Source organism: Euphorbia lathyris, chromosome 8 (assembly GCF_963576675.1).
Source record: "Euphorbia lathyris chromosome 8, ddEupLath1.1, whole genome shotgun sequence".
In the NCBI taxonomy this organism is placed as follows: domain Eukaryota; kingdom Viridiplantae; phylum Streptophyta; class Magnoliopsida; order Malpighiales; family Euphorbiaceae; genus Euphorbia; species Euphorbia lathyris.
Window position 1 is genome coordinate 78,088,505 of NC_088917.1, and position 15,468 is coordinate 78,103,972.

Below are 15,468 nucleotides of genomic sequence, written 5' to 3' on the forward strand. Positions count from 1 at the left end.
TGTTCAATGTCATATTTTCTATGGAACTGTATTTTCGATTTTTAAAAATCATCTTTTTTGGAACTTTCTCTCTCTAAACATTAACTTTCTCTCTCTTTACCAAACATCACCTAAACAATCTCAAAATAAAAAAGTTGAAGAATTAAAGTTGCTTAAAATATTAGTAATTCTTAAAATATGTCATTTTTGAAGTCGTCCAAGGTGATTTTAATAGTATCAATCGAAAAAATCCTTATTTTGTTAAAGTTAAAAACCTCAATCCTCGTTTTGACAAAAAGTAAACCACAGTCCTTTATCTGAAAATTAGTGAAATCACAGGGGGTTTTATTTGAATTTACCCAAAAATTAATAAACCTTTTCTAATTTTTTTTAAAGACGAGTATTTGTAAACGAAGGGAGTAACTTTAATGTGACATCAATTATGTCAAGTAGGAAATTATTATTGAGAAAATTACATTACCTTTGCTATTGTCACTTTCTTCGGATGAACTATCAAATTAGCCCTTCAATTTGGTTTTAAAATTGCATAGATAATCATTAAATTTGAGAAAAAGACCACTGAACTTTATTAAATCATTGAACTTTTTCCTTCTATTGTAATCATATGACAGCAAAAAAAACTAAAAATTATATTATACTTTATTTATTTAATTTAAGTGCTCGAAACTGTCAAATGATAGCTAAAAAATGTACCCTTTAAAATAGCAGGGGTATTCAATTTCGAAAACCACCTCTACTTTGAAGCGCAAGGAAAGCAACCTTAACAATCTATTCACTGTAACAAAATCTCTAACACAGGTAAGTTAGGCTTTTCTTCTACCTACCTCAGCTGTTGATCCGATCAATCATTTCGGCTAAGGACATTTTTCGTGTCAAATACGTTTATCGTGCTTCTTTCCATTTACCATCATAATATGATCGCTTCAGTTTCTCTGTTGTCGGATCTACTAAATGATCAGAACCTGAAAAGAAGTTGGTGCTCGGAGATGATGCTCCGTAAGTATGGTTCAACTTCGAGGCGAATTTGAGTCTCAGAAGCAATGAATTAGTCATAACTCCAATAGAACTTAAACCCATGAGAGCTCCCGCGATTGATGGGGTCAACATAGTCCCGGTTACTGGCAGTAACATGCCAGCTGCAATTGGAATGCCGATCTGCAGATACATACAAAGCTGGGTTAAGATCAAAATGATAATGTGGAATAAAGCAGCTATGTTGCATGGAAATTGATACGGAAATGGAAACGGACATCAGAAAATCATATTTGTTAAAATATAGGGGTATAGACAAAGCAGCTATGTTGCATGGAATCATATTTGTTATTCAGGTGAACAATATGCCACTTTAAGCAAGTTTCAAGAGTCAACGAGACACTCTGTAAGTTTAAAGGCTCAATAAGTTCTTTTAGCCAAGTTTATGTATTAAGCCTAATAACAACGAAGAATTGATGAGGAAAGAATTGCATCACAAATTCAAGGCTCAGCCGGTAATTTACCTCCTATGAATTATTTTACATAATTTCAGAATTAGTATCTCAGCATTTTAATGAAGCCAAGCATCTCCAACTTTCAAAATATACAGTCTTTTGTCATACGAGGATACAACTTTTGTGCGCAATATACTTCAGGAAACTACATAGGGCAGGGTGCACTAGTTCAAGTTTTACACAACACGTCATCTGTGCATGCACTAAGTTAATAATTTGATGTCACGTAGCCAATAATTTAATGCAGTAAAAAGGATTTACTTAATCAATTATAATGTAATATTTTATTGGTTAAAGTGTAACTTGAAAGTGATATTAAATTATTAGCTTGGTGCAAGGATGACATGGTGCGCCGGACTTATAATAAAATCCAGAGGCTTTTAGTACTAAATACACATAACTTTGTCTGTAATGCAGATGCACAAAACTTACAATGTTGTATGCGAATGCCCACCAGAGGTTTTGCTTCACTGTCTTCATGGTCAGCCTGCTTAGTTCCAATGCATCAAGCAACTAGATACAAGTAATAAAGTAAATCTGTCAAGAAACCGTTTGACCCAAATGTTGAATCTTATAGATAAGACCTAAAAATAACTTTTATTACTATTATTATTATCTCTGACACACTCTGACACCCGAATGTCTCTCGGGCTTGAAGCCTATACAATACAACGATATAGGTGGTATTTACCATGAAGTACAGATTTGTTTGCTTTTTTTTTTTTGGATGTAGGTTAAAATGACACTAATAATTGATATTAAAAGGAAGCGAATGACACAAACGTACCGAAGTTTTCATGAGTTGTATGAAAGCAAGGCTCAAAACTATGAATGTTATTCAAATACCTGTGAAAGCCTATTGCCAGTCAGCACAATGGAGGACACCTCACTAGCAGCTCCAACACCTTCACCCATTGCCACTCCAACATGTGACGATGCCAAGGCAGCAGCATCATTGATTCCGTCACCAACCATGGCTACAATGTTCTGATCCTTCTGAAGTTCAGTAATGAACTTTTTCTTTTCGTCTGGTTTAACTCCAGCTAACACCTATCATTAACAGCACATAAAGAATATAAAATATCAATTGAAAACTATTAAATGTGCAATATGTTCAAATATCAAGCAAGATCAATTTTGAAAGAACAGTTTTGTGGAGCAACTTCTATAGTTTGAATCCTTAACAAACCAACTGGATTTAAGTGTCAATGAACCAATTGACCTAGAAGCTTAAGATAAGGCCCAAGAATAGTTTTTATTATTATTATCTTCGACAGGCTCCCGCACAAGAATGCCTCCTGGGCTTGAAGTGTGCACAGCACATGTCCATTTTGCTATGTGTTGAAATGGGAGTTGTCAGGATTTGGACCCTCGACCACTTGGTCTAAGAGGCTTTGATACCATACAAGCATGGACCTAACTCACCCCAAAAGGAACCTCAAAAGTAGGAGGATTGTCTGACATATGTAAGAAGCCATATAGCTCATCAACTAAGCATGTGGGGTATTTAACATGTCAAACAACCATTTGACCCAAAAGCTTAAGCTGATAGGTAAGGTCCAAAAATATGTTTTTTTAATATCTCTGACACATCCCTACACTACACCCGAATGTTCCCTCGGTTTGAAGCGTGTACAAGTACAACACGTGTCCAGCTTGCCATGTGTTGAAATTCCATGTAATAAATGGGAGTTGCTAGGATTTGAATCCTCTACCACTTGGCCTAAAAGGTTTTGATACCATGTCAAAGAACCATTTCACCCAAAAGTTTAAGCTGATAATAGTTAAGGCCCAAGGATAGCTATAATTATTGCCTCCGACATTAATCATTGCCAATAAATTATGCTTCCCATCTAATTCTTTTTAAAAAAAATATTATGCACTTCTGAAGTTGAAGACACTCATCGTGATCTCACTTTCAAATGCAAGGATAAGTGTCTTATCATACTCTACCAATCATAAAACAAGAAGTTATCTTTTTCATATGATTAATTTCTATCTATTTACTATAAACTTCTAAAGTTGAACAGAGTTCACAACCGCACTTTCTAATGCAAGGATAAGAGTCTTACCTTCTCTTTAGGAATACCAACAATAGATGCAACATACTCCGCAGTACTCCTTTTGTCACCAGACAGCATGTACACATTAATTCCTTGTTTACGCAAAGATTCTACAACATGTCCAGCATCTTCTCTGACCTGATCTTCCAAGTATATAAGGCCAGCAAGGGTGTTGTCTACACCAACATAAACAACTGACTGATCCATAGCATCTTTCAGTTCGTGAAATGGATTTTCATCAACTCCATTCCTGCACCAAGGACCCAACGAAATAAAATATAAGACTTTCTATTTTATTTTACTCCTGCTCCTCATTCAGCTTTGAAGTGTTTACTTCAATAAAATGCTTAACGAATTCACTATGTAGAAGATGTACTATGGTAGAAATACCATGATTTAGGCAAGATAGTTTCACTTAGAAAAATTGTAGTCACACTGATTTTTTGCAATAAACATTTTTAATTAACTTCCTTTTGGTTAAAAGGCAGCTGTATTTATGCATGCTAGCATGAAAGTTCTTACCAAATTATAAATATATATACAGTTGCTCATCTTAGCTGGCTTGTAAGTTCACCAACCACAGTTTCACCTAGAGTAACCAGTGAATGCAATAATTCCTCATCTTTTCTATCCTAAAGATAGATCCAAATTGAGTTTAATCTCAGGGCAGGTTTCATTTAAATGCTTTGTAGGTGCTTCTAATCTGTTTACTTTGCTCCTGTTAAATAACATGGAAGACATTTATTGTCTCTATGTCTATTTGTTACATTAAGAAAATCAACATCCTAGATCCAAATACCAAATAAGAAACTTGATGTGTAAGTCTGTTTTCTGATTGCAGAGTTGGTAGATTTAATGCTTGTTTTAAGCCTGGCATGGCATGCATGAAAACTATATACTGTTTGATTAGTGTCTGACCAAAGGCTGTTAATATTCAGAAAAAAAGCATTCTAACAGTAGCAGATGACTCCTGTGATTGGTGAACTGAAGGATAGGCATTAGAAAACAAACTCAAACTCCATAGCAATGACTTCAACTGTATGTGTCAGATATTAATATGCATTGGGCCTTTAACTATCAACTTAAGCTTTTAGTTCAATTGGTTCCATGACATTCAGGAACTCAATACTTTGACCAAAATGACATAACCAGACATTCACAGAGGGGAACTACAAAACATTTTTTTTTTTAAAATACAAATACTCCGTTACTACTAAACAAAAATTATTCTTCCAGTTGGGAACTGCAAAACAACCCAAGTCAGAGGGGAAATAATACGATAATCAAAGACTTACAAAGCATAAAGTAGAACAATATGATATTATGTTGCTAGGCATTTCAAAAGCAGCACAGGAAATCTTAGGTGTTGCAAGAGCAATCAGGTGTTTGCCAACAAATTTGAATTCCTCCAAGATACAGTTACATGGAACATGCATATGTGTGCATGAAGAGAATATGTAAAATACCTCTGGACCCAATCTAATGTTCCAACAGACACTCTCTTGTTCTCAATTAAGGCTACTGCACCAGACCCTGGTTCCTCCAAGAATGTTCCATCTGCCACCTGAAGTATCAAGATAAAAAAGAAAACGCGGATTCAAGCTGCAAGTAAAAGAACTTCCATCATACCTAACAGTCTTGATCTTTGATCCTCTTTAAACTTATTCAACATCAGTTCGAATCATTCTTTTATTGACAGCAGGCTATAGAATAGCAATTATTTATGGATGATGTCTTAGAACATGGTTTCACAGGCCAAATGTGGAAAACTAGAGTAAATCTTCGACATGTTCATGAATATTACTTATTAACATCTCCAAACGGTCTCATATCCTGCATTTCCCATATAGCCACAGAGATGTAGTTGTTTCATTTCATACCTGTAGCTCTACCGTTCTTTTAATTACATTACTAATATGATACTAATACACTAGCAAATCAAACCCAGGCAAATTTTTGTAGCAACAAGATATCTTATTAACAACATGATTGACATAGGAAGCAGGAAAAATGAGAGACAGACCAGTGCACCACCATTAGCAATAAAATTCTTAATATCTTGTTAAAAAAATAGTGATCTTTTTATTTCCATTTAACATCCAATGACACATGCTTCCATTCAATCTTCTGATTCTTACAAATACCATGGAAGTTGGAGCTGCAAATTTCATGCCTTTAAGTAAAAATCAAAACAACCAAAGCAGGTCTAGTTACTCTCAATAATCAACAATATAATGGAAACTAGAGGCTGATTGAGGGGCCATGAACATCTGGCATTTGAGTAGAAATGAGTATGAAATCGATGGTATGTAAGCAGATTCTTTAAGCTTTTAAAGTACCTCTGGACTTTGCAGATTGACAGCCTGAGCAGCTTTTACTATAGCTTTTCCAACAGGATGAATGGTATTGGATTCCACACCAGCAGCTAAAGTTAGAATATCAGCTTCCGACCATCTCTCATTAGAAGTTAGTCTGCATCAAAGCACATTATTCCCAACTCAGTATACAATATGCAGGCATATTTATCAGAATATGTATCTTCTGAGAATTAGGGTGACTCCAAATGTCTCATCTTTCAGTGTTTCCGAAATAGACACTCATCCAATACACCTACTATGTCTTTATATGTTCTGCAATTGTTTCTACAAGAACTTGGACCATCAACTTAATATTTTAAGATATGTGCAGGTTATAATGGTCATTTCATAAGAAGAAATCCCACTTGCTACAATCATAGGTCCAACATGTGAGTTATTTAAGCCAAAAGAAATGATTATGCCCTCAAACACAATGTCCATAGAATTTTTTTGAACAGACGAACATAACATCAATATAGCATAACACAGGAACACATGTATATTTTTAGTAGAAGTTAAAATTACAAACATATAATTCAAATACAGCAACTGGATATTCTCATAGTAAAAAGAACTTCTGCCAACACTCAACTCTGTATCCGTGGTTTTCACACCTCCAGTAGTGACAATTTTTGTAACAACAGGTCTGCCGATTGTCAGGGTTCCTGTTTTGTCAAACACAATGGTTCTAACCATTGAAAACTTCTCTAGAACATGTCCACCGCGCAAAAGTAATCCTCTTGTTGCACCCAATGATGTTCCAACCTTTTAAGATGAAGTTTTAGAGAAACAATTAAAAACCACAAAAGGAGGGAAGGAAAATGGGCAGAAATGAAGGCTATGATCGACCAAAATCTGTAAATATATACAAAAATGTAATTATCCCTCCTGAAATGGGGTAGCGTGGAGAGTATATACCAGTACAGCAGTAGGTGTAGCTAGTCCCAGAGCACATGGACAAGCAATAACCTGCAACAATATTCATCAGTGTCAAACGGATTAGATAATGACATGACCAACAATGTTCCAATTTCAAGATCTCAACACAATTTGAGCAGTAATGTTATGATGGTTAACTTCCAAAGCAACCATCAGATGACAAATCCCAACTAATGTGCGTGATGTATAATCTTCATACAAAAGGGAATTTAAACCATAACTGTATTACACTAGTGATAGAAACATTTTATGACTATAACTTCCCAACCAACCAACAAATACTAGTTTCATCAAATATCAAAGAAAATGTCAAGGTGAGTAGCAAGGTTCTGTAATCCTCATGATTGAACCTTCTAGTCCACCTGTTTCAATGTCCCCACCAGCAAAAAAAGGAGGCAAATACTAATCTCATTAAAGTTTCTACTTCTACATAAGAATGCAAATTGAGGCCCGAGTAAGTTGAGGCTCAAATATGAGTCTGTCTATAATAACAATGAACAAATATCAACAAAAAGAAAATGAGGAGCTTTCTGCAGAAGCAACATCACAAGATGACTAGAAGAATTAGATATTACTGAGTGCCATACCAAAACGCTGCAAGAGAGCTGCAGAGCCAGTGAAACGGGATTCCCATGGTGAAAAGCAGCGGGGGCAATACCAGTCCCAAACAAATTCCAGAACATAAATGTAGCAGCTGAGAGTGCCATTACTCCATATGTAAAATGCCCAGATACCTGGTAATGCATTAGGAGAACCAAGCAGAGTAAATTCCATGAATACATCACAACTAATAACATGAGTACTTTGCATGTAAAGACTCTTCTCCTTCATTTGCACTTTGGGTACCAAATCAAAGAATTTAAATGGAAAAATAATAGTAAAAAAATAATCAAAAGAAGATGAAAGTGGGAAATATTAAGAAAACAAGCCGATAATCGAATAACACTGCCAAAATGAACACAAATGATCTATACATAAAAACCTAAAATGTCAAAGACATTAATATCTATACAGCCATTAAAAACTTCAAAAACAAAGTGTTTCAGATAATTGTTTTACTGACAGTGACAATCTACATAATTAGATATACCAGTTCAGGTTGGGAAACTATCATTGCCTAAGAGAAAAGCATCCTAATCTCTGGAAAAGGCAAAGAAAACACAGCCCAACCCAATCGGTTCAACTTAAACTAAACTCCCGAATCTGTTTCCCTGTCAAGATCTGTCACAGTTGGAATTGATTCTCTCCCCATTGATCATACAAAGCAAGATGAAGCCAGAAACTTAGGCCTGCTTTTGTCATTTAATCCCTTGTAAGATTTTTATGATAATTTCTTGCTCAAAGGAACTCTCTTTTTAGATAATCTTCAATATTATTAAGTCATTAAATTCTCAGAACCATGTTCTAGAAAAGACGCAACTCCGCACCAATGATCCAAAGTAAAATAATGTCAATTATTGTACCTATGCATCATAGCAACTAGAAGATAGAAATGTGGAAATAATGTTAGCAAAATCCATAAAATGATACAAAAAATCTACCACCCTAGAAACTTTGATAGTGCCAACGGAAAAATAATACCAGAACTATGGAAAAGAGACCTTGTCTGCTAGCCGTTGCACAGGAGCTTCTCTGCTTTGTGCTTCTTCTACCAAACGAACAATGTCTCCGATGGCCGTCTCGCCACCCGGTCTCTGCACTTCAACTGTTAGAGTTCCATTAAGGTTTATGCTTCCAGCTGCTACTTGACTCTAGCACAAGAATAATTCAAGCATGATTAGAAAATTTGCGGAACAGTATGCAGTGGAGTGAAAATTAGTTGTATGTGACTGGAGAAGATACCCCGGGTAGTTTTGTCACTGGCAACGGCTCCCCTGTGAAACTTGATTCATCAATGGTGCTTCGACCGCCTGTAACAATCCCATCTGCTGGGACACGGTCCTAAATCAAGAGAATAATCAATACACATGCCAAGCTTCAACTTGACAAAATTCACCATGGAAGCAATGCATGATAAACTGGGAAGAGGAAAATAATGTAGTATAGTAACAAGTAAAACATTCAGCATTGATGTTAGAATTGAAAGAGAAAATCTAAGAAAAAAGAAGCTTGTTAATCAGATAACTGAATAAATGCAAGATGCACAAAGGCTATATAGGAAGAAACTGAAGTCTTTTACTTACTCCAGGTAGTACGACAATTTGGTCTCCAACAGAGAGACTACTACTAGGAACTTCAACACTGGTGCCTGCATGTGTTGCATCACTATGAACCAAAAGACGAGCTTTTGAAGGTAAAATACTTAGGAGTCCTGTCATGTCACTGGTTGCTTTAATTTTAGCTCTTTGTTCAAGATTCCTTCCCAGCAACACAAAAGCTATTAACATAATTGGCTCCTCAAAGAAGGCCTTCCAACCCTGTTCATACAGCATCCATTCAACAATTGAGAATTAGCTGATTACATAACTTGCAAGCTTAACCTAATAACGCATTTAAAACAACCGTGCCATTTCTAGAAAGTAACATGAAATATTTTTTTAAGAAAAACTGCATAGAAATATTTAACTGGATTGCTTAGAGAAAGAAGCACTAATGAATCAATATCAAAACTTTAATTGCAACAACAATGTATATAGCAAGTCTTCAGTTTAATCACTAAAATTCATGCCACAAAGTAATGGCATATATAGTAACATTACCCAGCAAGTAAAGCTCCTGCATTACAATTTATAAATGCACATAGAATATCATGATAATTTGAACAGATCATATCAGAATCACATGCCAACTTAGAAATAGCATATTGCCAAGAAAAATTGAACTTAAAGATTGTAGTTGTTATTTCTGACAAGACCACAATAAACAAAAATAAATAATCATATGCACACAAAACAAGGCCATAAATCATTTTGTCAATATTTCGTGGATTTATAATTAAAGAATCCAAACAAAACTAGTCATATGAGGAAGAGGCAAATATTACTTACCAGCTTCGGGATTAAGGTAGCTAATGTACTAACAGAAAATGAAGATAACGCCCCAAGACCAACTAATGTGTTCATATTTGGGGCCCCCTTAAAAAGGCTTTTCACACCATCAAGTATAAGTTGACGTCCAGGACCAAGCAATGTAAACAAAGATAAGGAAAGATGGAATCCTGTGGAATGAAAAAAATGGACCCATGGAACTTTAAGAGCAAATATATGTGAAAGATGACCAAAGAGGCAGACAGCACATAGAGCCCATGAGACAACAAGCTCACGACCTGCAAAGAAACATGGAACTTACATCAGGGTAGAAAGGTTAACGATTAGGTAATTTATAACTAAATTATCCTACTTGAATCTAATGAGAAATTGAAAAAGCGTACTACATAAACTGAACTAAACTACTTTAACCTAAAAAGTCTAAGAAGCTATTTACCACTTTCTTTTAAGCGAACATGCTTTTCCTCCATTTTCTTCTCAAAAATGTTGAAAAAGTTTTCACCTCCTGCATCTATACACAAAGCATGGGATCAGATCATCAAGATGCTTGTATATAAAAATGCTATCCAAATTATTGAAACTAAGTTAAAAAAAAACTTTGTAGTCTAGGGTACAGAAAACCAAGATAGAAATAAATTTTATTCATCACTTCACTAAGAACTTGTGCACTTGAGTCATTGCTGTAATATATGAAGTTATCACATCCATCATCTTGAGATGCAAAAGAAAACTAGTTGTAGTTTTAGACTTCAATGCTTCTACCAATTGTGACTCTACACCCACCAAGAATTATGTGACATTTTGCCTCCAATATGGATAACGTTGTTCATAATAAACTCTTTCCTGTTGAATAAAATTTCACATATGACATTATGCGATACACCATACAAAACACTCAGGTAAAAACTATTAAAAGTTCATCAGTGATTTTGTCTCCAACAGCAAATTTCTTCATCATCATTTGCACTACTTCTCTTCTCTCACTAAATATCTACATATCCATCTTTCTTAACTAGGACACCATTAGCTTTCTAGATTTATCCTTGAAGTTGTTTCTTATGGTATCCCTACCCTAGATTTTTCCTATTGGCTCTTGTAACCAACTCCAAGTTACTGCACATACCCAACTATGCTGTCAGAGTACCATTTGATTACGAGAGAGAAAAAAAACTATGAGATTATTAGTATCCTCATTGAGTTAAAAGGTTAATTTGTTTGCAGAAATTAATGATCTAACTATTCTAGAAACCCATATAAAATAAAATGCAGTATCTGGCTAAAACAAGGATCAAACTTGCATGCAAGGTTGGAGCTACCATGCTTAGCCAACAAAAAGTAATATGCAAGCAAATTTCATATTTGGTAATATTTGCAACAGAAAGTATACACAATCATTTGGAATATGTCAATGAACTACTTGAACTAAAAGCGTAAGCTTAAGGCCCAATTCATATTAATATCTGACGCACTCCCGCACGCGAATGCCCGCAGTGCTTGAAGCATATACAATACATGCCCATCTTACCATGTGTTAAAATTAAATCAACAATTGTGGTTGCCAGGATTCGAACAGTTATTTCCATGAAATTCACCATAATTGTAATATAACGTTCATGGAACCCAATATGACTAAACCCTACTCTATCAAACTTGGTGGGACTTCAAAATACTGTTAGAAAAGCAACAGAGCTTTATGTACAAACAATACCCATTTTCTCCAGCTACAAACACTACACATATGAAAACCACTTCAAATAAGTAACAGCCCCACATAGGACACTCCATCCCAGCACACATGGTCAACAAAGCCAAACCTGAAGCTGAAAGCTTTCTTTGAGCAAATTCAGTACCTGCCAAACCATTCTTGAACATTAATACTCTCCAACCGTCCCATTTAGTAAAAGTTTGGAACCAGGACCAAGCTAACTCAATAGTTGATTCACAGGCTAATATCTGAAATGTAGAATTTGTTTATTTATATGAGGGGCATCTTTTTTTTGTTTCTAAAAAGATTTTCTCTTCTATAGCATCCTAGACCGAGCACGTTCCTATTGTTTCCTCACAAATATGCAACAATAGCATCCCAAACAATTCCACAGGGAAAAGGCACCATTTCCATGATTTTAGAACAATAAAGAAAATTATAAAGAACAGTTGGGCCTCGCATTTCGGAAACACCGTTTACGGGAACAGACAAATGAGGAAGAAATTGACTACAACCAAGATATCAATACACTAATGAGACTTTTAAAAGATGTAGCTACATAATTAGAAGATTAACAATTATATTCATTGGAAAGACAATAGGGCCTTCTTGCTTAAGGGAACAACCCTAGAGAGAATAAAGGCTACCCAAAGTTTTCCCTAAATTCCAGGATATGTAAGATTAATTTTTCCCAAAATAATACAAGAGCAATGTAAGTCTCTTACACTTCGTCTAGTTGATGAGACAGATGAACATCCTAAATCTCTTTATAATAACTAAAAAACATGGTAAATTCAAATCATACAACAGAAGATTCTCCAAAACGAATGGACTCCTCAGCCTCAGAAACCTCTCTCCATCCAATTCACCTCAAGTAGTTGCTGATACTCAACAATTACTGCTACACTTGTCATTTGGATCTAATACAAAGAAGGTTGTTGTAAGATATGGCCATGCTAACAAGATCATGAAAACTCAATGAATTAGGAACATACCACAAAGAATTACAGTTGCTCCTTATAAGAATCTTTTGCATTTCTACATGGAAATATCTCCATCAATAGCTTCCTGACCTGCGGCTGCCACTAATTCACCAAGGTTTGAATGAATATGGGAACCCTGAGAGGTAATGTCTACTCTGATTTACATACAGAGATCCTAACAGACAGGTAGTTATTGATGATGAATAAAAAAAATAGTTAAGTAATAAATTCTGTCTATGTTTATGGACAAAATGACATTAGCAGCCCTATGCGCAAGAAATGCCAGCTCATTTCCAGAGAAGTAATATTTCTGAATTCCAACTTCTGAAGTGGATTCTAGATAGATTACACTGTGTTAGACCTTAGTCAATGATTTATAACTTCCTATAAATGACCAAATGAAGCTTCCTACAAATTGAAATTCTGATCAGATATTCAGAATGCATCTGACGGACGAATAAAAAAACTGATGGGAAATAAACAAGCCGTAGACTGTCACTGAACCTTTCAGGGGTCAAGTGAATCATCAAAAACTAAGTGGCAATGACTGAATGACTTTTGTGCACAAAACAATAGTAGGATGCCAATCAGCTCATCTAGACACGTAAAGCATGCCAAAAGTATTTCTGTATCACCAATGTCACTAGGTACCTCACCAACTAAATTAAAAAAATAAATAAATAAATAAAAGATTAAGTGCAAAGAAGCAAGATTGTAAAAGGTACAACTCTTCATGCATTAAAACCATATAAAAAAGAGAATAAGTTCAACAACAATGGCAAACTGGAAATGACAAAGTTATACTACCATGTACTAAAACTTGTTTATGCTTGTCATCTACATAGGAAACATGCATATATTAACAATGGCATAATGATGCTAGCGTTGATAACAAGGGTGAAGTGCTTACCTCGAGGGTTAGACTTGAAACCACAACTAGTCAGTTGCTTTGCAAGCTCCTCTCCCAATTGTTTTTGCCAGTTTGGCACAACCTTTGCTTCAGAGACAGGCCACACTATTGCAGTCTCTGTTGTGAGATTAACACTAGCAGATGAAACTTGTGCCTGCACGTGAGATAATAAACAACAAAATTACATCAAGATTACAGAAACACCTCATAAAATAAAAACACATGACTCACACTATGTTACAAAAAGAATCATAAATCAGAATAAATTCCCAATACTACTTTTTACAAAAGAAAGGACTAATAAAACCTACCAAGCAAGAACTCTGAATGAAAATAAATTCATCACACAACCAAATGCAGCATTTCACCAATAGTTGCATTTTCTAATTTTTAATTAACTAAGCAAAAGACTTCCCAGGGACTATATTTCAGACATATTAGTGGATGACCAAAATGCTTTAAAAGCATTTACTATACTATTATATTAACTAAAAAAAAGTTCAAAATAGATAATTACAAGAGAAACAGAGAACATTTACTTTCTTCTTGCATTTAGCTCCTTGCTCTAAACACATTGTAGAATAGCAAATGAATGAACCAAACAATGACTTGAAATTCATAAAATAATATCACTTACTTGATTTTCCAGTATTCTCTTTACACTAGCTGCACATCCACCGCAAGTCATTCCCTTCCATAGAGCGCGAACTAAATTTAGCACATAGCGCAAGAGAGAACAAAAACAAACAAAAATACACATCAAAGAAGAGGAATATCAAATTCTTACTCCAACATCGAGTATAATAACCTCCGGAGACAGCTCCGATACTCCCTCAGAAGCTCCCGCAGCCAAATTTGACTTACTATCACCGCTTTCCGATCCATCACGACCTCCACCGCCGCCATCCCCACCGAACGGGCCACCAGCGCCAATTCCACCACCACTAGAGGTAGAAAAAGAAGCAGCGGAGTTCGATACGCATTCCAAACGGCGGCGGACAATCGGCAATACTACGGACAAGGCTCTCAAAGAAGAAGCATGAGAAGGAAAAGAGGGATTAGTGCGAGAATAAAAGGAAGTGAGCCGGCGAGTGAATAGGTGGCGAGTTGGAGGATTGCAGGAGGGGAGGTGACGATTGAGAAGTTTGGAAAAGGTGAAGACAGTGAGAGAAGTTGTTGAGAGAGAAAATGCGGAGTCCATTGAAGAAGATGAAGAAGAAAGAAAGAAGAGGGAGAAGGAAATTGAAAGACGGCTTTGTTCTTTCAGTGTTATACGTATGTAAAAAATAAACGTGAACGCTATCCAGTTTTTTCAATTCATCGGCTTACCTTTGTTAACTTGACACGTCAGTACGTGCTGATGTGTCAAGTTCTCATTAGCCAAGTTCATGAGATGACCTGTAAAGTTTATTGGTAAAAATATTGTAAATTAAAGTATTTTTGGATTTTCTATGATCAACTTTAAAAAAAATTCAAGTTTTATGATCAGTTTGTGGGAGAGTAATCAAAATTAGATTTCAATGGAGCACAAAATTGGAAATTCTCACAAAACGCTGGAGCAATCCGACGTTGTAATGAACCTGTAAAATAGAACGTAGGTTAAATGGGATCGAAGTACGATAAATACACACCGATGTCTAAGTCAGTTTATGATTGGATCAGATGTAAAGCATGAACTAGTTGAGAGATAGTAGTTAAAGTACCGGATCTTATGTCAATACATGTTTATTTATAGTGTTGTTTTAGGTTTAAGGTTTGTCACTTCTTCTGGAATCTTTATGGAATTAGGATTCTTTATCTCTCAAGGAGTCTGAATCATGAAAGGAGTCCTTTATCTCATAGGATTCCGAAAGGTTCCTTTATATTAGGAGGTTACATCTCTGCTAGCCGTATTTGGGCTGCCATCATTGGACTTGGCTGTCATATAAGTGGGCTGCTATTGTTGGATTTGGGCTGCTAATTCCACACGTGCTTTTGGGCTTTGAGGAGGGTAGAGCTGATGTCATGTTTGTGTTGTCATTTTGCATGATATCAGAT

General features: G+C 35.6%; 1 protein-coding gene across 1 annotated transcript; it reads right to left on the reverse strand.

Annotated features, from left to right (window-relative positions):
• Window positions 1-617: 617 nt before the first annotated feature.
• On the reverse strand, window positions 618-14,712 carry LOC136203654 (copper-transporting ATPase PAA1, chloroplastic). The gene is made up of 17 exons (XM_065994857.1): window positions 14,219-14,712; window positions 14,069-14,122; window positions 13,432-13,585; window positions 10,270-10,344; window positions 9,834-10,111; window positions 9,030-9,263; window positions 8,689-8,787; window positions 8,448-8,597; window positions 7,434-7,580; window positions 6,826-6,876; window positions 6,500-6,672; window positions 5,890-6,022; window positions 5,017-5,114; window positions 3,560-3,800; window positions 2,334-2,537; window positions 1,920-2,000; window positions 618-1,155 (listed from the first exon to the last, which is right to left on the reverse strand). The coding sequence occupies exons 1-17, from the start codon at window positions 14,630-14,632 to the stop codon at window positions 883-885; spliced, it is 2,859 nt and encodes a 952-aa protein (XP_065850929.1). The 5' UTR covers window positions 14,633-14,712; the 3' UTR covers window positions 618-882.
• Window positions 14,713-15,468: the final 756 nt, after the last annotated feature.